Source organism: Cricetulus griseus, chromosome 9 (assembly GCF_003668045.3).
Source record: "Cricetulus griseus strain 17A/GY chromosome 9, alternate assembly CriGri-PICRH-1.0, whole genome shotgun sequence".
Taxonomy (NCBI): domain Eukaryota; kingdom Metazoa; phylum Chordata; class Mammalia; order Rodentia; family Cricetidae; genus Cricetulus; species Cricetulus griseus.
The window spans coordinates 23,162,256-23,190,195 of record NC_048602.1 but is presented as its reverse complement, the minus strand read 5'-3'; the positions used below and the strand labels follow the sequence as shown (position 1 = coordinate 23,190,195).

At 55.8% G+C, this 27,940-nt stretch overlaps 1 protein-coding gene across 3 annotated transcripts; it reads left to right on the top strand.

Annotated features, from left to right (window-relative positions):
- The first annotated feature begins 1,371 nt into the window (after positions 1-1,371).
- Positions 1,372-25,757, top strand: Ppp1r12c (protein phosphatase 1 regulatory subunit 12C). 3 transcript variants are annotated; one of them, XM_027430709.2, is made up of 22 exons: positions 1,372-1,832; positions 5,236-5,366; positions 5,447-5,565; positions 14,574-14,733; positions 19,633-19,777; positions 19,870-19,944; positions 20,832-20,905; positions 20,978-21,105; positions 21,214-21,287; positions 21,752-21,904; positions 21,987-22,054; positions 22,346-22,477; positions 22,638-22,728; positions 22,844-22,927; positions 22,999-23,059; positions 23,211-23,296; positions 24,279-24,319; positions 24,397-24,499; positions 24,589-24,669; positions 24,874-24,924; positions 25,010-25,060; positions 25,138-25,757. In XM_027430709.2, exons 1-22 carry the CDS (start codon positions 1,461-1,463, stop codon positions 25,222-25,224), a joined length of 2,367 nt encoding a protein of 788 aa, XP_027286510.1. In that variant the 5' UTR covers positions 1,372-1,460; the 3' UTR covers positions 25,225-25,757. The 3 variants fall into 3 exon arrangements, with proteins under 3 accessions (XP_027286510.1, XP_027286508.1, XP_027286509.1); XM_027430707.2 differs by having other exon boundaries at positions 1,373-1,832; positions 24,589-24,693; XM_027430708.2 differs by having other exon boundaries at positions 1,374-1,832; positions 23,214-23,296; positions 24,589-24,693.
- Positions 25,758-27,940: the final 2,183 nt, after the last annotated feature.

Genomic DNA, 27,940 nt, shown 5'->3' with positions numbered 1-27,940 from the left:
GCATTGATGCAGCCGGGAGAGCATCTCCTAGCGTCCCCCGCAGCCCCGAGTGGGCTAAGGAGAAGTGTGTGGTTCTTTGGGGACCCTTCTTCCCGGGTGCTCAAGGGATTACCGCTGGAGACCGGAGGCTTGTCTTCATCTGGAAACTGACTTTCCGGGGTACCTTGGCATCTCAGGCAGTTTTGGAAGTCTGGGGGCTGAACTCTTTAGGAGGCGTGGCCCTGGGACTACATTTCCCAGCTTGCCCCATGCTACCCGATACCCTTGGATTTTGCACGGGAACCTTAGTTACCCAGAGGAGTTTGGCGGCGATTGGTGTTTAATCTGGTTTCAGGACTCAGTTTCCCGTGGGCCTCTGGTCTCCCCGACGTCTTGGGGGGCCCATTCATTCATGCACTCATGCATTCATTCATTCATTCACAAATCCTTGTCCTTCTTCATCGGGTGTTGATGGGGAGGGAGGGGCAGATTACAAAACCAAAACAAGCCGGACCTGGTGGCGCCCCCTTCATACCAGGCAGAAGTGTGGGGGGAGGAGTCTCTATGAGTTCGAGGCCAGCCTGGTCTACGTAGCGAGTTTCAGGCCAGGCAGGGCTACATAGTGAGACGCTGTCTCAAAACAAAAACAAAAAAACAAAATACCCCCGCCCCCAAGAAAAAACCCAACCCAAACCAAACCAACAAAACCCAAACAAACGTCTGCAACCCCAGCAATTAGGAGACGGAGGCAGGAAGGTCGGGAGTTTAAAACAGACAATCGCAGTCACACAGCGAGCTCGAGGGCAAACCCATCTCACAGCAAAAACACAACTGAAAGTACGCGAGTCTTATTTCTGCGTCTCTCGGGTTCCGCTACACGCCATCATTTCCCACGCGCCATCCTTTGCGCCGCTTTACCAAAAAAAACTACACCTCCCAGCATCCCCCCGGGCATCCCGTCCCGCCTCTAAACTCAGATTCCCAGCATTCCCGGGGGGGGGGGCGTGTCCTGCTTTAGGCAATTGGTGCTACCCTGGCACTGCCTCTGTAGCCCAGGCTGACCTCGAACTCGAGAGAGCAGTTTGCCTCTAAGGTGCTGGGGGCTGTAGGCGCGCCTGCTGGCGGCTTCCGTGCCACCCCGACCGTTCCCTCAGCAGTTAGCGAGTCTGCTGAAAAAACCCTGCGGGCTTCTCAACGGAGGACTCCATTTCCCAGAGGGCTGTGGGGCAGCGTCGTGACGTCAACGCCCGTCCGTGGGGGGGAGGGGTGGGGCCCAGCCTGAGCCTCGGGGCGGTGCTTGTGGCGGGGCGGCGGCGGCGGCGGTTCCCGGCGGCCCCCGGGGCTGGCGGGCGGGCGGGCGAGCGAGCGAGCGGGCGGGTGGCGGCTGTTCGTCGCCGGCCGGCCTTCGGGCGGGCGCTCGCTCAGCTCGCTCGCTCGCTCGCTCGGTGGGTGAGCGGGCGAGCGGCCCGGTGTGGGGCGCGATGTCGGGCGAGGACGGCCCCGGGGCGTCGTCGTCGTCGTCGTCGTCGTCGTCTTCGGCGGCGGCGGCAGCCCGCGAGCGGCGGCAGGAGCAGCTGCGGCGGTGGGGGGCGCGGGCGGGGGCTGAGCCGGGCCCCGGGGAGCGTCGTGCTCGCACCGTGCGCTTCGAGCGCGCCGCCGAGTTCCTGGCGGCCTGTGCGGGCGGCGATCTGGATGAGGCTCGCCTGATGCTTCGCGCAGCTGACCCCGGGGATCCCGGGGACCCCGGGGGCCCCGATCCCGGCGCCAGCGGGGAATCGGACGCCGGCGTCCCGCCGCCTGCCCGAGCGGTGCTCGACTCCACCAACGCCGACGGCATCAGCGCCCTGCACCAGGTCAGCGGCCCCCGGGCATCCTCCCTCCCCGGGGCCCCCCGAGCCACCCCTCCTCCCTCCCCGCCTCCTGCCCTGCAGGGGCCGCCTCGCCCCTGTCATCCGCGCTGTCACCGCTCTCCCCGGCGGCGTCTTCCGCACACGGATGGCTTACACCCCGAGCCTTTCCAGGCTGGTGGCTGCCCTGGCTGTGCCGCAGGCTTCCAGGGCCCAGCTCGGACTTGACACCCCCCCCCCCACTCCCTCCTCCGAGGCTAGCCAGGCCCAGGCCCTTCAGTGTCACTTCTTTGGGGGGTCCACCTTGTTCCCTACCCCACTTCCTGTGACCCGTGCTGTCCGCTGTGGCCTCAGGAGGGTCCTTTGCCCCTCCAAGGCAGTGTACCCCTTTGTTCCCCTGGAGAAGAGGCGCTCCACCGTCTGTTGGGCCCCATCCCATAACCTTCCTCCCCTCCCCATGTCCTATTAATTCAATTCTCGGCTCATCCCCTTTTGGTGATCTTGCCACCCACCCCCACCCCCCATAGGTTTCTCCTCATCTCTCTCTCTCTCTCTCTCTCTCTCTCTCTCTCTCTCTCTCTGTCTCTCTTTCTCTGTGTCCACATTGATTTGCCTTTCTGGAAACTTCTAAGCATTCGGTCTTCCAAGCCCTATTTCTCGCTCCTCTGGTTTTGTTTTTGTTGTTGTTTTTTGTTTTTTCCCCTGTGTAGCCCAGGCCAACCTCAAATACAGGTCCTGTGTCTCTGACCCCCTCATTTGTGGGATTACAGGCATGCCCACTCCACCTACCACCCCATGGACTATATTTGGGCAGCATCCTGCTTTAAAAACTATGCCCTGTCTCTTAGATTTCCACCCTGTCACCTTCTAGAACCTACCCCACCAGGACCCTGGGCGACTCAGACACTGTGATTATCTTTTTCCAGTGATCTGTGCCCCGAGAGTGAGGACCATCTTGTATTGCCGGGATCCTTCTGGATTCGGGATGCTTTTATCTCCCCGTCATCCAAAAGCTGGCATCGTCAGGGACAAGATTAGTCACAGCAGAGCCCCCATCCCCGTTCTTCCTCCTCCTGGCCACAGTGTTGGTTCACTTTCAGTCTTTCATGGCAACTTCCATCTCCTGGGTTGCCCTCCTCTTGCTAGGATTCTCGTGGAGGTGGGGAATAAAGGTTCAGTGTTTCACTCATCCAGGCAGAGGAAAAACAGAATCCGTCTGTCCTGGGCTGGGCTGTCTTTTAGACAGAGTGCTTGCCTAAGTGCAGGAAGCCTCAGGTTCCAACCCCAATACCACAGAAATCAGGTGCTTGGAAAGTAGAGGCAGGAGGGTTGGAATTCAGTGTCACCTTCATCTACACAGTGACTTTGAGGCCATCTTGATAGCCCACATGAAACTCAGTTGCAAAATCTTGACCAAACAAAAAAAGTCCGTGCTGACTTTTTGTGTCAGTCTGCTTCTTGTGTCTTGTATCTTGAGTGTCTTTTCTCGGTGCGCCTTAGTTTTTTTACCTGTAGAATGGGACCAGTGGTCACCCCTGTCCCCAGAGGGACTCTATGGTGAGAGGTGTCCTGTGGAAAACTTCCTTTATGGGACCTGCATGAGCTGTGTGGGACATCGTCCTCTATATATAGCAGGGTCCTGTTTTCCCGAGGCCACACTCAGGGTGTCAGCGTCTGATCACCAAAGTCCCTGGCCCTCCCAAGCGTTCCCTCCCAACTGCATCCCCTTCCTCTGCATCTGCTGGAGGTCCCTAGAGCATCCTCTCTGACAGGAACCTGTGACCTCAGGCCTGACGTGTCAGCCTTCCAGGTGGGACTCTCCTCCCGCCATGCAGACACCTTGGTGACCTGACTCTTCAGGCCTTTGCAGGAGGCTTGGGAGACTGGAGATCAGATTCAGTGAGATCATTTGGCTTTCAGGGCCAGAACGCAGAGGGGGCTGGGGTTTGGAGTGGTGCGTACGTAGCATCACCTCCTAGTACCACTGCCCTGGCTTCAGCAGTGAAAACTCCTGGAACTAGTTTCAGTCCCAGGAAAGCAGGGGCATTCATTCACCCAGTCTGTGGTGATTTCTACACCTCAGACTTTTTAGTGTTTCCGGTTCTAGACCCTCCTTGAGGCATCAGCCTCCTGCAATGACATTTCCTAAGCCCCAGCCTCTGCCTTAGCACGGCAGGGACATTCCTTCCTCTTTCCCTTGTCCAGTAATTGCCTTGTCCAATAATGGCTATGAGTTGGGTCTGGAGTAGGTAGGGCTGGGAGTTAAGAGTCCTAGGTTTGAGCAGGGGAGAGATGGGGAGCCCTAGCACCTGGGCCTGAGGGAGGAGGGCCAAGTCTGGATCCCTGGGTCTAAGGAAAGAGGATTGGCTAGAGTTCTACATCTGAGGGAGGAGGATTCTTGGGTCCCCAGTGCCCAGCCTCAGGCATCTTTCACATGGATGCCCGTACCCGGCCAGGTCCTTGAAAGGGAAAGGCCCATCTGCCTCCTTGCCCCCCCTCCCATCACCATGACAACAGGGTGGAAATAAACTGAGCCCAGAGTGAAGCCCAGAGTTCATCCCGTTCCCAGGGCACGTGCCCCCCCCCCCAGCCTAAATTTCCATGACTTCATGCACTTGGCCCTCGTAGCTTCCTTCCCTCTTTCTCCAGATGGTCGCGCTTGTAGAAGGGGGTTAATTTTCATGAGGACCAGGAGTCCGGACCTAACCCCCTCCCTAGACTCAGTGGTTCCAGTGTCCAAGCAGTGTCATCAGGGATTGAGACCAGCTCTCTTGTGGCCCTGGGTGCTGTGCTGGCTAGGGTGAGGCCTTCCTCTCCTGAGCTGTTGGTTCGAAGGGTGAGGAGGTGGGGGATTAGTGTGGTGTGGGGTGTTTAGAAAAGAAGTTCTGAGGAGACCTGTGCACGGTAGGCCCTCAGTGACCCAGAGCTTGGTCTGCTTGGATCCCTGGACACCGGGAACATAGCCTACTCATCCCTTTTGGGAACTGTGCCCCAAGCCCTCAACTCTGGGATGTGCGTGTGTCTCTTTGTGGTGATCTCTCTTTTTCCTGTGTTGTGGATGGAACCCAGGGCTAGGTGAGCGTTTTGCCTCAACCTAGCCTTGCCCTGCCCCTTGGGAGAACATGGCTGGGCTCTGGGGTTCCTCTGCCTCACAGGGTATGTTCAGCAGTCACATGCAGGGATGGCAGCCCCGCCTCTTCCCTGGTCACCTTTTCGATCTGCCTTTTGGAGCCTGCTCTAGTCTCCATGAGCTCTGCATGCATAGATTACCCAAGCATGGGTAACGAGGCATATTTTAGGCGGCCGCTGACCAGAGGGCCCCTGGAATCTGTGCTGCAGCCCATCGGCGTTGCTTTCCACACCTCTCATTGGCCCGGCCGGGAGCTGATGGGCCTGTCCCCGTCCCCAGGCCTGCATAGACGAGAACCTGGAGGTGGTGCGCTTCCTGGTGGAGCAGGGTGCTACTGTGAACCAGGCGGACAACGAGGGCTGGACGCCGCTGCATGTGGCAGCCTCCTGTGGGTACTTGGACATTGCCAGGTGAGGCTGGGGTTGAAGGGCAGGGCTTGGGTTAGGCGTTAGGTCCAGGCCTGGTGGCTCTGACCTTCCCCTGCCCCTAGGTACCTCCTGAGCCATGGGGCCAACATCGCCGCCGTCAACAGTGATGGAGACCTGCCTTTGGACCTGGCTGAGTCGGATGCCATGGAGGGGCTGCTGAAGGCGGAGATCGCCCGCCGAGGTGGGCCTGTGGGATCGAGAGCTTTGGCGTCTGGGAGTCTGGGCTCAAAGGCCCAGCCCATTTCCTTGTACTCTTGCTCTTTGTGCCTCAGTTTCCTTCCCTGTGAAGTGGGGGTGGTACGTGTCCCCAGGGTGGGTTGCCAGGGGTCTAGTGAGACACTGCCAGACACAGAGTAAGAGCCCCAACTGCTGTGAGTGTCTGAGGAACTGAAGGAGGGAGGTGCTGTCAGCAAGGGCCTGTCGAGGGGTAAGCAGCAAGATGGCTAGACCCAGCTCGTGTTAGGAGGCACTGGAGCATGCAGAGGATTCTCTCCTGAGCTCCCATCATGCCCCTTGAAACTCCATGTTGGGTCCTATTCATTTTCCTGGGTGGGGCGTGTGTGTTCCCAATAGCAAGTTCTTAACAGGGCTTGAGAGCCCTCTCTGCCTGCCTGACAAGCTAGTGTCCCGGCCAGGTGTCCCGGCACAGGCCTGTAATCCCAGCCAGCCTTGGGAGACATGGCAGGAAGATCAGGAGTTTAGGTCAGGCTTCCCCACATAGTAAGTTTGTGAGCAGCCTGGGCTCTGTGAGTCCCTGTCAGCTACAAACGAAACACTGGGTTATAGCTGGGTGGCTCTCAGCTCTGTAGTGCAGGGTCTGGAAGGAAAGGGATCAGCAAACAGGCAGCTTTGCAGGCTCTCCAGGAACATAAGGCACCAGTTCTAGACTGGGGACTGTCCAGTTAGGAGATAAGCGGGGACAGAGGACAGATAGTTCATGGGAGGCATAGTCTTGGCTCCCCGTCCTTGCGTGTTGCTACGCAGGATGGAGAGACAGTGGGTTCACCATGTTGGCATATTGAATTTCAGGTGACTGCGAGTCACTTGGGAATGCTTGGTAGCCAGTGGGCACCAAGAGCTGAAGGGCAGTGGTCAGGAGCCACAGGTAGCAGCGGTTGAGCTGAGCTCTCCTTCCCGTCCCCTGATTCAAACTCAGAAGAGTCGCCTCGGTACTGTGACAGCCACCACAGATCCTTCCCTGGGCTTCACCACACAGTGTGTTCTTTATGTCCCGGTATTTTGTTCCATGTGTGCCTGGTGTCTGCGGAGGCTAGAAGATGGCACTGGATCCCTGGGAGTGTAGTTACAGATGGTTGTGAGCTGCCTGCCCAGGGTGCTGGGAATTGAACCTGGGTCTTCAGAAAGAGCATCCAGCGCTGTTAACCACTGAGGCAGCCCTTTAGCCCTGTTTATGTCTTTGAGACAGGGTCTTGCTACGAAGTCCTGGCTGGCTTGGTACTCACTGCGTAGATCAGGCTGGCCTTGAATTTGGAGCCGTCCTGCCCAAGCCTCCCGAGTGTCTGTGTCAGCGCTCCATCTGCTGCTCAGGTTGTTGGTGGCAAGCGCCTGACCTGCTGAGCTAGCCGGCCAGCCCACCAGTGCTTTTTATAACTAAGCAGCCTTTGGGGCTCTAATTAACCTGCCCAGAAGTTTGCCCATCCAAAGTGCACTTCCTGGTTGTGCTGTGGTCCACAGAGTTGTCGGAGTCGATGCCACATTGATTTCAGAGCATTTTAAAGTCACCCTCAAAAGTCTAGTCCCCTGTCCCATCCCTGGGCAGGCCTCTAAGGCTTCTCTCATTAGGGATCTGTCTGTTGCGGACATTTCGTGCAGATGGAATCGCACACTTTAAATAGACGCCTTTACTGTTTTGTCCAGCTCTGCCCCTTTCCCCCCACACAGGCGGCAGTACCCTTCCTGTTTTCTCCTTTCCAGTCCATCCTCCTTCCATTCCTCAGCCACTTGGAGACTATGTTGCTGATGCTGGAAGCTCTGCTCAGATAACGGGAAGTGCCTCCCTCAGCCAACGAGATGGCGCAGCCTGGGCTCTTAACCCCATGGCACAAGGCCGCTTCTCTAAGCCACAAGGCCTGAGCTTCCCCCTTCCTGTGCTGATACAGCGTTCCTTAGTTTTCAAATGGGGTGTTTTCTTGACGAAAAGATTCCGCTCTCCCAGGCCTGAGGAATTGTGAGTTCAAGGCCTGCCTGAACTACAGAGGGAGTTCAAGCCAACTTGGACAGTTTAGTGAGAATCTGTTGAAAAGTACAAACAAAACAAAACAAAACAAAACAAAACCAACAAAAGCAGGAGTCCAGAGAGTGCTTTCTGCTTTGGCAGAGGATTCAGTTCAGTTCAGAGCACCAGTGTTTGGCTCACTGTAGCTCCAGCACCTCTTCCGGTACTGGAACACGTGTGTGCGTGCCCTGCACAGACACACGCACACACAATTAAAAGTAATACAAATAAGGTCTTAATTAACCCTGTGTGTGTGTGTGTGTGTGTGTGTGTGAGAGAGAGAGAGAGAGAGAGAGAGAGGAAAGATCTTAAATATACGTGTGCGTGTGCGTGTGTGTGTGTGTGTGTGTGTGTGTGCGTGTGTTCCCGTGTGTTCCCGTGTGTTCGCGTGTGTGTGGGAGAGGACTGGACACTTCATACTGGCAGAGCGTTTGCTGAGCGTAGGCAGGTTCAATCCCCACACCACAACACAAGCATCGCAAGATGCACACCCACAATACGTATTATTTTGTTAATTAATTAGTTAGTTGGCCTTGGCTGCGGCGAAACTGACTGTAGTACGGTTTTGGATCCTTCTGCTTCAGCCTCTTGAGGGTCTGGATTGCAGTAGTTGCCTCTATGTCTGGCTCCCTTCTTTATGTTTTGTGGTGTTGGGCAAAGAGAAAGCCACCTGCAGGCGTATTTACAGTAGCCTAGGACTTGGGTGTTGCTTAGTACTCCAGCCTGTGGCACTTGGTCTGGTATGAGAATTCCAGCCTCAGGACCAGGGAGGGTAGGGTAGGAAGTCCATCACTGGCTGGATAAGCAAAATGTGGTCTATACAGATAAAAGAGTGCTGCTCATCCTTAACAGGGAAGGAAACCAACACGTCTAACATGTGGATGAAACTTTTTCTTTCTTTTCTTTTTTTTTTTTTTTTTTTGGTTTTTTGAGGCAGGGTTTCTCTGTATTGCTTTGGAGCCTGTCCTGGAACTGTCTCTGTAGACCAGGCTGGCTTCGAACTCCGCCTGCCTCTGCCTCCTGAGTACTGGGACTAAAGGCGTGCGCCACCACCGCCTGCCAGATTTGGATGAGACTTAAGGACCTACATGGAGCAAGTCAGCCACTCAAAGACAAGTGCGAGGTTTCCATTTGTGTGAGACACCAAGCGTAATGAAAATAATAGCGCTCCCAAAGTCATAGCCACAGACCATCCAATGTGGTTTCCAGGCGCTAACAACCCTGGGAGTAGAGCTGGGTGTGGTGGGTTTAACCCTATCACATGCCTTATTCCCAGCACTGGAGGCAGAGACAGGTGAATCTCTGAGTTTGAGGCCAGCCTGGTCTACAGAGTGGCTTCCAGGACAGCCAGGACTACACAGAGAGATTCTGACCCAACAAACTAAACAAACAAAAAAGAGAGTTGGCTGGATGGCTCAGTGGGTCAAGGTGCTTGCTGCCAAGCCTACAACCGAGTCTGATTCCTTGGACCCACTTGGTGGACCAGAGAACTGACCCCATAGATTGTTCTCAGCCACACACAATAATATGCATTTATTGTAAATGAATGCAATAAAAAGGGGGAGGAGAGAGTTGCTGTTTAACGTATGCAGAATCTCAGTCCTTCATATGTTTGTGTGTGCATGTGTGCGTGCACAGGTGTGTTTGGAGACCAGAGGTCAATCGAATGTTCGTCAGGAGCCGTCTACCTTGATTTTTGAGTCAGGGTGTCTCAGTAGCTTCCACGATTGGGCTAGTTTGGCTGGCCAGTGAACCCCGGTTGTCCTCCAGTCTCTACCTCCCCAGTGCTGGGATTACACATGCTCCACCATGCCTGGCATTTTACATGGGTGCTGGGGGTTGAACTCAGGTTTGCAGCTTGTGTGGTGAACACTTTACCAACTGAGCCATCTGTCTGTCCAAGCCCTAGAGTTCCAGTCTTTGGCAGTGGATCCCTAATGCCACCAGCCGCTTTGGCCTCCTGGTGGGGTCTGGTCTCTCCCTGTGGTGCTTAGCAGGGCTAATGCCTAGGTGGGGTACAGTAGCCCTACCCCCCTCAGTGGCTGAGCCACAGCTCTCTGTGTGACACTGGCACATGATCTCATGACAGTCCCAGAGCCCACCAGTGTGCAGGAGGACTTGTCACCTTGTGACAAGTGTCACACTGAAGCCCTGTGGGCGAGGAAAGTCAGGATGTGGTTCCTGAAGGAGGAAGAGTGGGTGCTGCCAGGTCCTAGCAGTGTTGGTGCGGCCCAGGCCTAGGTCAGACCCCTGGCAAAGACTGAAAGCACAGTGTCCGTGGAGGAGGAGCCCCCCTTGGGGGGACAGGGTAGGAAGGAGACTTAGGATGTGCTTTGGAGAAAGGCGAAGCTGTCTCCCATGGAAACTGACATCCAGGAAGGACAGTGAGGGCTGTAGCATGCAGAGATGGGCAAATGGACTGCGGTAGTTACAGATGCCAGCTAGAGTAGTGCAAGGCTGTGCCTGGAAGGAGAGCTCAGGCCGGCCTTAACCTGGCTGAAGCTGCAGGCCTGAGCTCCTGCCCTGGTGCATTTTCTCGCAGGTGGTGAGTGCACAGGAATACAGCACAGTGTTTGCTGTTGGTGACACCAAAAAGCTGTCGCCTCTGCAGCCGGTAGATGACGCTCTGATTTATAACTCAGTGGTCCCAGCAGGAGTCAGCTGGGACCTGTGGAGGGCTGGTCAGTATGTGTTTCAGGCCTTACAGGGTGCACGGTCTTGCTATAATGACTCTACCAGCTGCTATCGGGGGAAATGAGCCAGCGACGGGATGAGAAAAAGCAGACGTGGCTGGGTGCCATGAGAGCTTTTATTTTCAGGCTGGTGAGGTGCTTCAGTGGGCGAAGGCGCTCACCACCAAGCCTGACCCCTGGGCTCAGTCCCTGGGATCCGCTTGGTGGGAGGAGAGAAGTGACTTCTGCAGGCCCTCTCTAGCTCTCATTTGTGCTTGAGTGCACACACATCCACACAATAACATAAATGTAAGAATTTTCTTATAGCAGAGTCAGTATCCTTCCCCCCGTCCTTCATTTTCAGGACTTCCACGGGAATGTTGCTAAGTCAGTAGAAGGGTTTGGTGCACATACTGAGGTCTTAAGTTCAGTTCCCCAGCAACCACAAAGCCAAGCCCACCACCACCTGTAATCCTAGCAGGTGTGGGGCAAGGCCGATACAGAGGATCCCTGGGGTTTGCAGGCTGGTCAGTCTGGCTGAATCAGTGGCTATGCCTCGGTGGTTAAGACTCGGGTTCAACTCTAGCACCCACATGACACCTGTAACTCCATTTCCAGAGGAATCTGACACCCTCTTCTGGCCTTTTCGGGCACCAGCACACATGTATACATTCATGCACACAGGCAACACATCCATACACATAAAATAAAAACCCAATTAATCAGCTAACGGCCTGTGTAAGAAAAACTGAGTAACAAGCAAGCAGGTCTTGGCTGTGTGGAGAGCACAGGCTGCCCTTGAGCCTGCACGGGAGTACTGGCTGGTGGTTGAAGAACAGCAAGGGAGCTCCGCCCTTCCCCTTCCCCTTCCCCCCACAGTAGGTGGAACTGTGGGAGACTCCCTTTAAGGAAGCAGGAGTCTGGAGGACGAGGGCGGGCCTGGCCCTCCCTGCCCTGTTCCCTGTGACTGTGCTGCGGGTGGACTTTCGCCATGCATTCTTGAACTCTGCCACCACAAGGGAAACCCTAGTTGGCCAGGAGACACAAGGAGCTAGGACCCGGCTGCCGCCAGGTAGCACCAAGCTGCAGCCGGTGTCCGCATGGAGTTGGCCTTGCCTTGCAATGAGAAAGAACATCCCGAACCAGCTTTCAGGACTGTTTCTTGGGTCCCATGTAAAGCTTTATGGTGGCAGTGTACAATGTGTGTGCTGAGGGGAGCGGCTGCTCACCTTGGTTAAGAGGGAGTGTGGTGAGGAAAGCAGCCCTCTGTGTAGAGGGTTGAACCTGGGGCCATCCCTTTCCAGGCAGGCATACCACCACTGGGCTAAACCCTGCTCCTGGGTTTATGAGCCAGGATCTTGCTTTGTTAGTCCCGGCTGGCTTGGAACTGGTTGAGTCTCTGCATTCCACCCCTTGTGTGGGTTTTTGTCTCTTGTGTAGGTTGTGAGTCTACCATTAATGGCTCTAATGGCTGAGCCAGCGCTCCAGGTGGGACCTGAAGGCCTTTGCCAGTGACGCCCAGTGGAAATCCTGAATGAGCCACAGATGTAGTTTGAAACTTGCAAGCCATAGGCTGGGGGTGTAGCTTAGTTGGTAGAGTGCTTATCCATTAGCATGGTCCTCTGCACCCATAAACTAAGCATGGAGGTGCAAGTCCGTAGTCTAAGCTTCCCTTTAGTTCCAATCGCCAGGCCCCAAATAAATACACAAGAGCTCGTATTGATTACGGAATGCTCGGCTTATAGCTCAGGCTTATTACTAACTAGCTCTTACAACTTAAATCAACCCATTTCTATTAGCCTGTGTTTTGCCACATGGCTCGTGGCTTTACCTGTCACCTGGCATCTTGCTTCCCTGGTGGCTGCTTACGTCTCCCTCAACTCTGCCCTTCTTTCTCCCTGTATCTCTGTTTGGCTTTCCCGCCTACCCTTATTCTGCCTGGCTGTGGGCCAACTCAGCTTTATTATTAACCAATGAGAAGAGTCCATATTCGTAGCGTACAGAAGGACTATCCCATAGTACTTGGGAGGCAGGAAGACTAGATATTCAGCCTCCACTATATAATGTAAGACTCTGTCTCTCTGTTAAGATTCTGTGTCTGTATCTCTCTCTCTCTCTCTCTCTCTCTCTCTCTCTCTCTCTCTCTCTCTCTCTCTCTCTCTCTCTCACTCACGCACGCTCCAGAACAAAAAACAAACCCAGTATTCCGTTGGGTGCAATCAACACAGTAAGGGGAACTGGGGAGATAGCTCAGCCAGTAAAGATGTTAGATGCACCCAAGTTACCACCTCTAGAACCCTTGTAAAAAGCCGGCGGCGGCACTGGTGCACGTCCGTACTCCCAGGTCCTAGAGGAAGGTGGGAGAACTGTGGGGACGCCCTGTGGGCCGGGTAGCCTAGAGTACACAGCACAGCCGCAGAATCCAGAGACCCAGCCTCAGCAAGGTGGGAAGCAGGACTCGGCTCCTCAGAATTGCCCCCTGACCACGCTGCCATGCACGTGTGCACAAAACAGTTTAGAGACAACTGTCCACAAGAGCCCTTACCTTTTCCTGTGTTTTGAAATCCCGAGTGCACTTGACGTTCACAGCATGTCTCAGTTTCGAGTGCTCGCTCGGCAGTTCCACATAGCTGCCGGCTACTGGATACAACAGCAAAACTCTGAGGAACTTCGGCAAGTCAAGAGTTTCACAACTGCAAAAGCATGGGCAGTAATAACCTTCCCAGGAGGAAGTTATTCAGCAGAGGCCATTTTGCTGTGGTCTCAGTGAGTTAGGGGTGCTTTAAGGGATGAGGGTCACAGTGAGGGCTGGAGTGCTTCAGCCTCAGCTAGTCTGCCTGGCTTTCTGTTTCCCCCCTGAGGTGTTTGAGACAGGCTCTCATGCTGGCGCCCAGGCTGACCTTGGACTTGGAGCAATCCTCCTGCCTCAGCCTCTTTGAGTGCAGGGAGTACAGGTGTGGTGTGTAACTCTTAATCTTAGCCAGGTGTTGGTGGTGCACGCCTTTAATCCCAGCACTCGGGAGGCAGAGGCAGGTGGATCTCTGTGAGTTGGAGACCAGCCTGGTCTCCAGAGCGAGTGCCAGGATAGGCTCCAAAGATACACAGAGAAACCTTGTCTCGAAAAACCAAAACCAAAAAAAACAAATAAACAACAAAAAAAAAACCCCTCTTAATCTCAGCTTTCCAGAGACTGAGGATTGCTGTGAGTTTGAGGCCAAGCTGGGTTCACAAAGGGAAACCCCTTGTGCAACTTGATTCTTTCCTTTGCCTCATGAGTTCCCAGGATTGAACTTGGGTCATCGGGCTTGGCACTTCATCCTCTAAACCATCTCTCCAGCCCCTCCCCCTCTGTTTGTCTTTTGACTCAGGGTCTCTGTGGAGCCCTGCTGGTCTCTTGCCTCTTGCCTGTGTTGGGGTCACAGGCATGCAGCATACCCGCAGAAGCACAAAGTGCCAAGGCAGTCACTCACTCCTCACTTCTGTCGTGGGCCAGCGAGGTGTCAAATGCCTGGACATCTGGGCAAGAATGAAACTAGGCATGCAAATAGTTTGGGAAATAGCTTTTTTTTTTTTTTTTTTTTTCTCGAGACAGGGTTTCTCTGTGTAGCTTTGGAGCCTATCCTGGCACTCACTCTGGAGACCAGGCTGGTCTCGAACTCACAGAGATCCACCTGCCTCTGCCTCCCGAGTGCTGGGATTAATGGTGTGCACCACCGCCCAGAAGCTTTTGAGTTTTAGTTTTTACTGTTGTCTAAGACAGAGTCTGCCTCTCTAGTCCTGGTTGGCTTGACACCATGTATGTAGCTCAGGCTGTTCTCAGATTCGAGGCCACCGGTCATCCTGCCAAGGCTGAGATCTGGAATAGAGGCCGGAGCCACCACGTACAACGCCGTAGTGAAGTTTTGTTTGGCCTATCGTACTTCAAAGGGAGAAGAACCAGCAGTGACATTGTGTGAAGGCGCTGGCTTTAGCTTATAGCTGGAGGGGTAGGAAAACCTAGATGGAATCCGGTGTGGGGTTTTCTATTAGAAAAACATAAAGAGGATACTGACCCACAGGGGTCAGGACCTGTGGTTTCCATTCCTGGCCTGTCTTGGCCCCCTCGGTGGTGCCCAGGTCTTCAGGGAGCACAGTTGGGAAACACTGGGGCAGTCCCGCTCTCCTGAGTGGTCCAGAGACTTGATGAGTCACGGGGCCGGGCTGTGACTAGTTGAGACCGCAGCAGCCGGGGTTTCCTAGGCCACCCTGTGTGAGTCCACCTGTCACCTCTCATTCTCCCAGGTGTGGATGTCGAGGCAGCCAAGCGGGCTGAAGAAGAACTGCTGCTTCATGACACAAGGTGCTGGCTGAATGGGGGTGCCATGCCAGAGGCGCGCCACCCCCGGACCGGGGCCTCTGCCCTGCATGTGGCTGCCGCCAAGGGCTACATCGAGGTGATGAGGTGAGCGAGGCCAGAGTGATTGTTTTGTGTCTGGAAGCTTTTCGGGGCTCTTGTCCTTTTCTTCTCCTGGTTTACATACCTAAAGCCAAAGAGGTTTAAAAATTACATTTATTTATCTCTGTGTCTGTGTGTATTTGTATGCATACATACATGTAGGCAAAACATATACGCATAAAAATAATACCAACCTAAAAAAATGGCATTAAGCCAGGCATGGTGGTATACGCTTTTAATTTCCTCACTTGGGAGGTCGAGGCAGGATTGCTGTGAGTTGTAGGCTAGCCCAGGCTATGTAACAAGAGCGTGTGCGTGCGTGTGTGCACTTGCTTGCTTGATACGGTGTTATATGTCTATAATTACACTTGAGAATCAGAGGCAGGAGGATTACTGGAATTCCAGGATAGATTTGTCTATATACTGAGTGTGAGGCTAGTGCTTTATAGAGGGATCCTGTTGTAAAAAAAAACAACAAAAAAACAAAGACCCAAATTGAATTAAGATGAACCTCTCTGCTTTTCATACTGGTAAGGTTGCAGGCAGGTTTTCTCCAGCAGGATTTAAGACCTCGTGCCACCCCCAGACTTACAGCCTGCCTGCATAGTTGTGCTCCTGGGGGAGGGGCATCAGTCTCTGTAGTTACAGCATGAGTCCCAGTGCGCTCTGAGCCCATTCCTTTTGGGGGACAGGATGCGCTAAATCTCCGAGTGCAGAGCTTGCGCCCTGCTCTAGCGGTGCCTCTCACTTGAGGGTGACTTGCCTCACCTGCCTTTGCGTCTATATCTCAAGTTGGTGGGAAGCAGAGGCAAAGGGAGCGAATGTCTATTCCTTTTCAGGAGAACATTCCAGAAGTGTGCATATTTAATATCTGTGTTCCATTAACCCAGTTCTCACCATTGGCCAGTCCTAGTTGCAAGGAAAACTAGGTTTGTTTCCACACAACTATATGTCTGGTTAACGGTTGTGGTGTGTGTGTGTGTGTGTGCGCGCGCGCGCGTGTGCATGTGTATGGGTATGACTTGTGTGTGTGTGTGTGTTCACACTCGTGTGTGTGTTGGCATGTAGTACTTTCTCTGGTTGCTCTCCACTCTAATATTGAGGCAGGGCCTCTGGCCGATCCCTCAGCTTGCCTTTTTGGCAAGTTTAGCTGCCATCTCCGTCTGAGGGTGGCCTGTCTCTGCAGATGGGTTGCCATGTCCACTCAATAATTGTAGTTGTTGTTTTTTCCTCTCATATTACATTCCTCCCTCCCCTCTGCCCTGTTCCCCTCCACCCCTCCTCCAGATCCAGTCCTCTGTTTCCCTTCAGAAAAGAACAGGCATCTCAGAGATGACAGCCAAGCACAGCGTAACCAGTTACGCTTGTCTGGGTCCCCAAACAGGCACAAGAGTCAGCGACAGCTCCAGTCCCAGTGTTAAGGAGTCCCGCAAGAGCACCAGGCGAGGACCCAGCGCAGACCCATACAGGTCCTGATGGCTAGCTCCTTCAGTCTCCATGAGCCCCAAGGAGCCCTGCTTAGTTGATTCTGTGGGCTTTGTTCTCCTGGTGTCCTCGCGCCCCCCCCCCCCCATAATCCTTCCTGTGGGGTTCCCTGAGCTGTGGGTCTCTGCATCTGCTCCCGTCAACTGCTGGAAAAAGCTCTCTGACAACAGTTGGGCTAGCCACAGATCCATGAGAACAGCAGAATATCATTAAGAATTGTTTCTTGCCTTTTTTTCTTTTCCCCCAATTGTATTTGGTTCTACCCCAGGTCTCGGGCTATCCAGGCTCCTGGCCATCAAGGCTGTGTCAGGCGTGGGCTCCCTCTTGTGGCATGGACCTCAAGCTGGACCTGTCATTGGTTGGCCACTCCCACAAGCTCTGCGCCACCATTACCTCAGCACACCTTGCAGGCAGGGCACATCGTAGGTCAAAAGTTTTGTGGCCGGGTTGATGTCCCACTGCTGGGAGCCTTGCCTGTTACCCAAAGTAGCCGGTTCAGACTCTGTGTCCCTCGTTACTTGGCTAGGTCCACCCTTGCAGAGTCCAGGAGTTCCCACTGTGCTGGGTTTCCTTAACACCCCCAAAGTGAGCCCCCATTGCAGCCACCCCCCCAGTATTTCCCCTCCACTCCCTCTCCCCACCTCTCCTGTTTCCATCCCTACCTGCCCATTCCATCTGCAAAGTCTTTTCTCTTTCCCTTTCCCTGGGGGATCCGTGCACCGTCCCTCCCCGGAGCCCTCCTTGTTACCTAGCCTCTCTGGGTCTGTGGATTGTAGCACGATTGTCCTTCACTGAACAGCTAATGTCCACTTGTAAATGAGTACACACCATGTTTGTCTTTCTGGGGCTGGGTTACCTCACCCAGGATGTTTTTTTTTTTTTTCCAGTTCCATCCATTTGCCTGCAGATTTCATGATGTTATTTTTTTTAATGTGCATTAATTAGTGCTTTGCCTGTCTGTGTTATGTCAGTGTGAGGGGTCAGAACCCCTGGAGCTGCCGTGTGGGTGCTGGGAATTGAACCCGGGTCTCTGGAAGAGCAGAGCCATCTATCTCTCTCCACCCTGATGTCATTTTTTTATAACAGCTATCCACTGAGTTTTTAAGTGGATTCTGGTGATCAGAACTCCTTCCTGTCTTTGTGCTTAAATGCTTTCCCCGGTGTCACCTGCATAGGTCCGGGGGGCTAGTTAGTAGAGAAAGTGAGCCAATACTTGTGGACAGCCTCATTCTCCTGTCCCAGAACTGAAGCACTGGGCTGTGGTCGCAGGCCATAGGTAGATAGATGCTTCCCTGGTGTCTACCCGTGAGGGGGGGGGGGTGCCTCAGGGATAGAGCACTTGCCTAGCGTTCTGGGTTCCAGTCCCAGCCCTGAAAAAAAAAATGCACTGATGACAACTTTTGTGTTTGTTTATTTGGCCTCTTCCATAAATAGCTCATGTCGGTCATGATCGCCTCTAGTTCACTGGTCTTGAATTTCTACTCTTTGTTCCTTCACCTTCCTGTGGGATAGAGGTGAGATCCACCATGCTTGCCTCCCTCCCCTCTGGCTTCTTTCTTTTCTAATGGAGACAAGGTCTTGCTATGTAGTCCTGACTAGCCTGGTACTGGATAGATAGCCTAGGTTGGCCTTGCACTCACAGCTGTCCTCCTGCCTCAGCTTCTGTGTTCTGGGATTGCAGGTGTGAGCCATCATACTGAATTTTGTAATTTTGTGATGGCCCCCTTTGTGTGAGTTTGCGTTTAGACTCCTGTTCACTGAATTTATAGTTATCTATTGTTTCTGACTGTATTAAAAGTCTTCTATGATTGTACTCATTGAAGTACAGGTAAATATTGGTGTCTGTTAGGGGCTAGCCTCCTGGGCTGGTCGTGGTGTTTCAGATGTGTACCCACCGTAGCCAATGAGAGACTTGATGGGCTGGGTCATTCTATTCTGATGGCTGTCCAGTCCATTGCAGCACCTCTGACCCAGTTGTGTGATGACTGTGGACATTGCCACAGGTCCTCTGGGGAGTAGCAGGGTCCAGCTGCAAACGTTGGCTTCTAGACCAGTGAGATAGCTCAGAGGTAAAAGTGTTGGCCACACAAGAGCCTGGTGACTTGTGTTAGGTCCTGGAACCGGTGGTGGAAGGAGAAAGTGAATCCTGAATATGTCCTCTGATCTTCATCCATGATCTTCATACTGGGGCATGTGTGTTGGCATTTATGCACAACACACAGACACAGACACACACACACACACAAACACAGACACGCAGACACACACACACATAGACACACACAGACACACACACACACACACACACACACACACAGACACACACACACACAGACACACACAGACACACACACACATAGACACACAGACACACACACACACACACACACACACACACACACAGACACACACACTAATGGTAAATAACACTAAGCTTATACAAAGAAAACCTTGGCCTTGGGAGGCTATAACTAGTGGGCAGTAGGGAGGCCCCCTGGCAGAGATGGTGGTGAAGAAACTGCCAGGTGAGGAAGTGCTGATGGACTAGGGGGTGTGGCTGGGTGGCACACTTCAGGCTCCTAGGATACTGACCAGAAGGAGCGCACAGCTGGCTAGAGACCCTGGCATGTGGGAATGTAACAAGAAGCCCAGCGTGCCCTGCTGCAAGGGGACAGGGGAATCTTGGGAAGTGTGAGGGAGGAGGGTCCCAGGGCCACACAGCACCTCGTGCCTTGTACCTCTGCCTCCCTGGGCTTGAAGCCTTCCTCACTGACACAGGACCTCATCACACTGCTTCCAAAAGAGGCCTTGCCTCGTGCCATGCTAAGTTTTGAGAGCTCCAGGTTGTTACCTTCTGGAAGGCTGAGCCAGGCTCGCTCTCCTCCGGCACTGTGATGTTTGGGGTCTTACCGTGCTGTGGTAGGGCTGTCCTGTGCGTGGGAGGGGGTTGAGCAGCCTCTCCAGCTCCCACACACTGGTGCTTCCTGCTTGTACCCGTAAGTTAGGATTCTAGTGGTGATGTCTCCAGTTGTAGAGAGGGTGTGAGAGCTGCTTGACACTGTTGAGGATCCGTGTCCTAAAACCGCGTGGTTCCAGTGGTTCCAGCATCACAGCCCCTTCAGGGTCCATCCTCTCCATGGGCTTGCGTTAGTGGGGAGTCCTGCATCCACCTCATCGCCTCACCACTGCCCTAACCCTTTACCCTGGGGCCTGAGGAGTGGGATCCCTGTGGTATGAGGGAGCTTTTTCATTAGTAGCTGCTGGTCCAAGGGAGGGCTCAGTTGAGCTTGGGGTGGGGCTGGTTGCTGGTAAAACTAGTAACGCTTGGGTATTGATCAGTAGTCCTGTGGCCACAGAACAGAAGTTGAGATCAGCCATTGGCCTAGCTTGCCATCTGACCCAAGCCTCCCTGGCCCTTAGGCTGCTACTCCAAGCTGGCTACGACACAGAGCTCCGGGATGGAGATGGCTGGACACCGTTGCACGCAGCAGCCCACTGGGGTGTGGAGGACGCCTGCCGTCTCCTGGCTGAGCACGGTGGGGGCATGGATTCGCTGACCCATGCGGTAAGGGCCATCTCAGATGGTGGGGCAGGGTGGCGGGGGAGCCCCTACTACACCACCACCATCACCGTCATCTGCCTCCTTCTCCTACTCAGGGGCAGCGGCCCTGTGACCTGGCTGATGAGGAAGTGATGAACCTTTTGGAGGAACTGGCCCAGAAACAGGAGGACGTGAGTCTCGACTCTAGTTTGCCTCTTTACTTGGCAGCTCTGAGGAGGTAACAGTAACCGGGAGGGCTGACAGTCTTTGTCCCTTGACACCCTCAGTACTGAGACCTGCTATTCCCACCTGTCAGCCCAGCTCTGGTGGAGGGCTAAGAACAGAGGCACCTCCATATCTGGAGGACTTGAGGCTATGCCCAGAGTTTCCTGCCTGCTCGCTTGGGAAGACAGCTGTGTGTGACACAGGTTGAACCTGTATCTGCCCCCCCCACTCTAGTTAGCACTTTTGCTAGGAAAGTGGAGAGTGAGGCATCATGGGTGTGGCCCCAAGCAGACGGCATGGCTGCAATTCCATTATTTAGTGAGGTGGCCCGGGCCTCGTGGGAGGCAGCCACGACGAACCATCGGGAACATTGTCCAGAGAGGAGTCCCGTGGCACACTGGGATGCAAGGAGGGCATGGGCAAGAGGTGCTCCTGGGGTTACGACACCAGACTGCTTAGTATGGGACGGTGGCCGTTGTCCTTGAGCTGAGAGCTGGCCTGTGATAACCAGAAAGAGCCACCTGCCCTGTCCTGCCCTGGATGTGCTGGAGGGTAGGGGGAGTCTGGGCAAGGTGCTCGCTCCTGGGAAGAAGACGAATCCCCCTGGGAATGAGGCTGGAGGCAGTGACAGCTGGACCAGGCCAAGCCTGGGAGAGCCTGAATAAGCCCCAGAGCCAGTGTGCTGCCGGGTTACTGAGTCCCCCATGTTTGCAGGACCCTGCATAAAGTGTGACTAGCCCAGTTATGCGTGATGGCCCTCGAGGTGGAGAGGTGGCACAGAGGGGGCGGCCAGGAGACCCTGGAGGGCTTGTGCTCTCTGCCCCTCCCCAGTTGCCCCCTTCCATCCTTGTAGCTTCGGAACCAAAAGGAAGCCTCTCAGAGCCGAGGCCAAGAGCCACAGGTGCCCTCCAACAGCAAGCACAGAAGGTAAGAGATGCCTAGGCCTGGGGTGGGTCGGACTCGCCCCCAGACTTGGACACGGACACCCTGTCCTCCTAGGAGCTCCGTGTGTCGTTTGAGCAGCCGTGAGAAGATCTCCCTGCAGGATCTGTCGAAGGAGCGCCGGCCTGGTGGGGCCGCGGGCCCCTCTCTTGGGGATGAGGATGAGGGAGAAGAAGAGGCAGCTGGTAGGGATGCTGGACCCTGGGTCTGAGGAAGGAGCTGGACTTGTGGGTCCCCAATCTCAGAGGCGGCCGGCCTCTCCTGTGACCCCCCTCTCCTGTTCCTGCACACAGATCACCCTCCTGTGCAACCAAGAGCCCTCAATGGCGTGTCTTCTCCTGTGTCCTCCAGCCCCAAGAGCCCTGTGGTGAGCCTGAGCGCCCTGAGCAGATGTGAGGTTTGGGGCAGCGGGTGGGATACGGTAAATACTTCTGCTTCCGCTGAGGAAGGTGGCTTTTTGACTTGGTTCTTAGGTCCTTGTGGACCAAGAAGTAATGTTTTTTTTTTTTTTTTTTTGGTGGCACCTGCCTGGGCTGTGGTTTACTGTAATTCTCCTGGAGTTACACTCTTAGGCTCTGAAGAGAAGGGTCATTGCTTTGGCTGTGGTTTACTGTAATTCCCCTGGAGCTACACGCGTAGGCTCTGAGGAGAAGGGCCATTGCTTTGGCTGTGGTTTACTGTGATTCTCCTGGAGTTACACGCGTAGGCTCTGAGGAGGAGGGTCATTGCTTTGGCTGTGGTTTACTGTAATTCCCCTGGAGTTACACGCGTAGGCTCTGAGGAGAAGGGTCATTGCTTTGCTCAGTAATGAAGACCTTCTTCCTCTCCCAGCCGCCAGAAGAGGCTCCCTTCTCCAGGCGCGGCGGTCTCCAGAAGACAGGAAGCTCTGGTGCCCTGGGTCCCTCAGAGAGGAGGGGTGCAGAGGGGGTTCTCGGTCTGCAGCGCTCAGCCTCCTCCTCCCTCCTAGAAAAGGCCTCCTCTCAGGTAGGTGCCGTGAAGTGTGTGGGGTACAGGCTCCTGCCTTGGGGCAGACAGTGCCTCCTTTGCTTCTCTCCTGTCTCCACAGGCCAGGGAACCCCGTCTTGCCAGAATAACCCCTACCCCTGCCCAGAAAGTGCCAGAGCCCTCTACCCTGTAAGTACCAGTGGCTGGGGCAGGGGCACAGGTCTGGTGCCATCCTGGCATTTGAGATCTGAGAAAGCCCTTAGGGTGCATCAAATAATTGCTTATTCTCTTTATTTTTTCCAAGCACCTTTTCTCCCCAAGCTCCACACTGGTCTCTTTGGCTGCTGTTTGTTTTATCTGTTTTGCCCAGAAATGGCTCATCAGCAGCCATGATTGGCTCCTTCTCTGTGGTCTCTCCTATGCCTGACACAGAATGCGGGCTTGAGGAATATTTGCTGATGAATGAATGAATCCATACAGGTGTGAGGCTGCCATGCCTCCTTCTTCGGATCACTCCGCCCCATCCTCCAGGAGGGAGCCTGGATCCCCAGTGAAGCCAAATGCCCTCGTAGCCTCTGCAGCAGCCCTACCTGACTCCAGGGATCGGCGGAGGTAAAGAGGCTAGGGGAAGACAGTGTTTAGGGGTCTCTGGGGCTCTGGGTAGGCTCCTGGGGTCCTGTTTGCCCAGTTGACACGTTCTCTGCCAGAATGTGCACTCCCCTAAGGTGTCATTCACAGTGCGACAGCACCCAAGGGGACATTCTCCACTCAGGTCCTACCAGATGCCTGTGCGTGATGAAGAGTCCGAGTCTCAGCGGAAGGCTCGCTCCCGCCTTATGCGCCAGTCTCGGAGGTCTACACAGGTGTGGGATGGGGCTGGGGCTGTGCTCCCGGGTCTGAGGGAGGAGGGCCGGGGTCTTGAACTTGAGTCCTGTGGAAGTCTAGGCCCTTTTTCCTTGACCGAGTTCTCTACACTAGGGCGTGACCTTGACAGACTTGAAGGAAGCAGAGAAGGTGGCAGGGAAGGCTCCAGAGCCAGAGCAGCCTGCCCTGCCCAGCCTGGTGAGCAGGGTCAGGTGAACTGGGGCGGGTGGACCCGTCTCCCTGTTTCTGACTGTGCTCCTCCCCGGCAGGACCCTTCTCGGAGACCTCGGGTCCCTGGCGTGGAGAACGCTGAGGGCCCTGCCCAGAGAGGTGAGGTCGGCTTTCTGGGAAGTCGCTCCCCAAGGAGCCATCCTGTCTCCCCATAAAGTGTCTTTGTTCACTGGGGGCTAAGTCAGGTTCCCTGCACAGTAGACAGGGGCCCCTATGGTGGTGTCTGAGCTGATTCCCACTGGTTCCCCAGCAGAGGCGCCCGACGGGCAGGGCCAGGGACCACAGGCGGCCAGGGAGCATCGAAAGGTCGGCCACGAGCGAAGGGGGCCCGCAGAGGTGAGGATGCTGTGTGGAGGCCGGGCGGGCTGGAGGGAGGGGCCGCAGAGGTGAGGATGCTGTGTGGAGGCCGGGCGGGCTGGAGGGAGGGGCCGCAGAGGTGAGGATGCTGCTGTGTGGAGGCGGGGCGGGCTGGAGGGAGGGGCCGCGGAGGTGAGGATGCTGTGTGGAGGCGGGGCGGACTGGAGGGAGGGGCGCGGAGGTGAGGATGCTGCTGTGTGGAGGCCGGGCGGCCTGGAGGGAGGGGCCGCAGAGGTGAGGATGCTGTGTGGAGGCCGGGGCGGGCTGGAGGGAGGGGCCGCGGAGGTGAGGATGCTGTGTGGAGGCCGGGCTGGAGGGAGGGGTCGCGGAGGTGAGGATGCTGCTGTGTGGAGGCGGGCGGCTGGAGGGAGGGGCCGCAGAGGTGAGGATGCTGCTGTGGAGGCCGGGGCGGGCTGGAGGGAGGGGCCGCGGAGGTGAGGATGCTGTGTGGAGGCGGGCGGGCTGGAGGGAGGGGCCGCGGAGGTGAGGATGCTGTGTGGAGGCGGTGTGGAGGTGAGGATGCTGCTGTGTGGAGGCGGCGGCTGGAGGGAGGGGCCGCAGGTGGTGCTGTGTGGAGGCGGGGCGGGCTGGAGGGAGGGGCCGCGGAGGTGAGGATGCTGCTGTGGAGGCGGGCGGGCTGCTGAGGCTGCCGCGGAGGTGAGGATGCTGTGTGGATGGAGGTGAGGATGCTGTGAGGCGGGGCGGCTGGAGGGAGGGCCGCGGAGGTGAGGATGCTGTGTGGAGGCCGGGGCGGGCTGGAGGGAGGTGGAGGTGAGGATGCCAGGTGAGGATGCTGCAGGGCTGAGGATGCCTGGAGGTGAGGATGCTCTGTGAGGATGCTGTGTGGAGGCCGGGTGGGCTGGAGGGAGGGCCGCGGAGGTGAGGATGCTGCTGTGTGGAGGCCGGGCGGGCTGGAGGGAGGACGTTGCATGGAGACTGAACTCTCAGGGCTCTTCTGCAGGGGGAGGAGGCGGGGCCGGCAGAACGGAGCCTGGAGTGCAGGTAGGCCGGGTCATGCGTGGGGGCTGGGGCACCCCTCGGGCAGGGCCTGGGCCCTAAGGCCTGTGGCTTCTGTCCAGCACCGTGGATGGCGGCTCCACTGCCCGTAGACAGCGTTTGCAGAGAGACCTCAATCCAGAATCCAAGCAGGAACAGGAAGAACCCGATGGAAGCTTCCGGAAGGTGCCGCATGCTACCTCCTGCCCCACCCCACCCTGTCCTGGCCCCTTCCCGGGCCCTTCTGAGCCTGCCTGCTTCCTCTGTGTCCCTAGCTGTACATGGAGCTTCGGAGGGAGAACGAGCGGCTTCGTGAGGCCCTGACAGAGACCACCCTGCGGCTGGCACAGCTCAAGGTGGAGCTTGAGCGGGCCACGCAGGTGCAGATACTGAGACCTAAGAACCAGCTGTTGGGGGCAGTGGGAGTCAGAGCTCCAGTGGCAAGGGGCCTGGCCGTGGCTGGGAGGTTGGAGGTCCCCCACCCCGGGGGGGGGGCAGGGCTCTGATGTCCTAGGGGTAAGAAGCAGCTCCTGACGCCCAGTCTTCTCTGCCCTTACCAGCGGCAGGAACGCTTTGCCGAGAGGCCCGCCCTCCTGGAGCTGGAGAGATTCGTGAGTTTGGGCCGCTGGGGTGGTGTCCCGCCCTTGCCCTGTCCCCTGCCCTTACCCTGCTTCTGAGCCCAGCCCATTCCTGCAGGAGCGCAGGGCCCTGGAGCGCAAGGCCGCAGAGCTGGAGGAGGAGCTGAAGGTAACGAGCTTGTGAAGGGCGGTGGCCAGAGCCCACCCTGCCCCGCCCTGCCCAGCTGACTCCACCCTGCCCCCTAGGCCCTGTCCGACCTCCGCGCTGACAACCAGCGGCTCAAGGATGAGAATGCAGCACTGATCCGCGTCATTAGCAAGCTCTCCAAGTGACTCTGCAGGGGCTCCCGCACCGTATTTATACAGCTGCTTTTGACACACGCACCCCTTCCCCCGAGTGAACATGAGTGACAGGGCTCCGGGGGAAGTTGTTGAGAAGCCATAACCTCCTCTCGGGACCTCAGAACCCGGAGGAAAGCACAGAGTCCCCAGAACCAGGGTGGAGGTGGGAGGCTGAGCCAGGTAGGGAAATGTTGCCGAGAGTGGGCAGGCACCAGAGATGGGACCAGGAAGGAAGCAAGGACCAAGGAAGCCAGGATCAGTATCCAGGAGCAGAGTGGCTGCCCCGGGCCCACCTCACGTGTGATGCTACCCAGTATCCCTTCCCTCCCCAGCAGGGATCCAGGAATGTGCCAAGAGCCCCACTGGCCTCTGCCAGGTGGGCCTGTATATAGGGTCCGTGTGCAATAGGGAGGGTTGTCTTCTATTTTTGCTGCCTCCTTCCCACCCATTGTCTGGGGAGGGGGAGAAGGTATTTTTGAGACAAAGCACAGGCACCACAAATAAAGTCGTGACATTGCCACTCAGTGACTTGTCTCCCCCTGGGTGTGGGGCACTGGTTCCTGCTTGTATACTCAGCCTGTGTATCTGACTGAAACCGCTCATCCATTTGGATGAGGGCCAGTGGGTGGCTGGGAGCTTGCTCACAGGTGTGGGGAGGGGAGTTTGCTCGAGTGAGCAGCTGGAGAGAAAGAGCCCCAGGTGAGGTAGGGGGGGTCAGAAGGAAGCCTGTGACCTGATCCGGGTGCTCACATTGACCCTCAGTGCTTTGGAAGTGAGCGGAGTCAGTGGCTTAACATTGAAAAGGTAGGATGGCCAACATAGGAAACTGCAAGTCTAGGTTTTCTGGGAAAGGAGTAGGTGATGGTAAGTAGTCCTTCGTGGCCACAGTGACTGGGGCAGAGCCAGGAATCAGTCTTGAGATGGATCGCGTGGTGCCTCCTCCATCCTGACAGTCAGGAATGGGCTGTTCTGCCAGCTGGCGTCACAGGAGTGAACAGCTTGGTCCAGCAGCCAGTGCACTGAGGAAGGTTGCCACTGTGTGGATTTCAGCTACAGTGCTGTGGAGAAGGGGAGAGTGCGGAGTGTGTGTGTGTGTGTGTGTGTGTGTGTGTGTGTGTGTGGTGGTGTGCCATGCTGTCTGAGGTGAACTGTGTATATGTGGTGTGTGGTATGGCTGGTGTGGGTTATAGGGTGTATGGTGTATGAGGTATGTGTGTGTGTTTGTGTGTGCGCATGCACAGTGTATTGGGCATGTGTGTGGTGTGTGTGTATCTGGTGTGTATATATATGTGCGTGTGTGGTGTTTATGACAGTCAAAAGTAGGCCCCATGACAAGCTGCACAGACAGATGCTAGAAGGTGACGGTGAGCCCTGTATCTGAAGGAAGCACCTTTTGCATGATGATGAGAACCGTGTGCAGCGTGGGGTAGAGCAGGCCTGGCGTGCTGTGGCGCTGAGGTGATGGCTTTGTGTGTGATCATGGCTCTGTTAAGAACTTGAGCTCCGCCTGAGCTGGGAGGCCTGACCACCAGGTTACCATCCGGCTTGAGCTCTGACAGGTGCCCCTGGCTGGATGTAGACTTGGGGAGTGATGGATGGACAAAGTGATCGACAGAGGGTCAAGTCAGGATGAAAAGGTCAGACTCCAAACCACAGAGAGCCAGCCACAGGCACCTGATCACCTGATGTCCCAGCAAGCCAGATGGCTCCTGCTGGCATTTCAGTCTGTAGTCTGGGACCTCACTGCCGGAATCAAAACAGCTTGGGCAACTGCTTGTACTTTTGGTTTCTCGATTAGAAAAGAGGGTGGCAGCAGGGCGCCTGCCAATATCCCCACATGCAGGAAACTGAAACTGGAGGACCGAGAGTTTGGGGCTGTACCCAGACGGCCTCCAACAAACCAACCAAGCGCGACATAAGAAATGACGCCCCAGGCAGTGATAAGACACCATGGAGCCAAGACATCCCAACAGAACCAACAGCATGGACCAGTGCCTGGAGTCCCGAACAGAGAGGAAGGGCGACCTGAGCCCATAGGGGTCACAGGCCATCGGCTGTCATGCTGGAGTTAGGTTTTATCTCATGTACCAGGAGAAACCAAGGGAATGGACACTAAAGGCTTACTGGAACGCTACAGTGTTCCAGAAGGAAAGGGGGCTTAGTGAAGTCAGCCCAAGGCTGGCCCTCCTGGGTCAGATTCGAGGTGCGCCACCTGGTGGCCCAGGTAAGGACTGAGCTGCGCGGGGAGCAGAGGCCGACTGCAACGGTGGGACTCTTGGGAGTGTTCCAAGGATGCAGGGAAAAGAAAGGCCTTAGATAAACCTAGCGCGGATGAGAAAACCGGCTCTTACCATCCACCTGCATAACCTGGACAAGTTGCAGGGCTTGGCAGGGAGAAAGTTGTTGAGGGGCCAGGAAGAACCAAGAGCCCGTGGCATGCCCCGGGAGCGTCCAGATCTGCATGGCCGGTCCTTAGAGGCTGGACACGGGTGTCCACGGTGTGGCTAGGAGAGCCGAGCCAGGGTGATGGGGGCCGCTCCAACCCTCAGAAGCGTTAAGTGCAAACCGCTTGTGGTCGGGAGCGGCTGGGCCGAAATGCAGGGTGGGCGGAGACAATGAGAAAAGCCCAGGCCTTAAACACCAGGAGACAGGACTGAGAACAGCGAGGAGCCAGCCAGGCGAGGGTTTTGAACAGGAGAAGGGATGT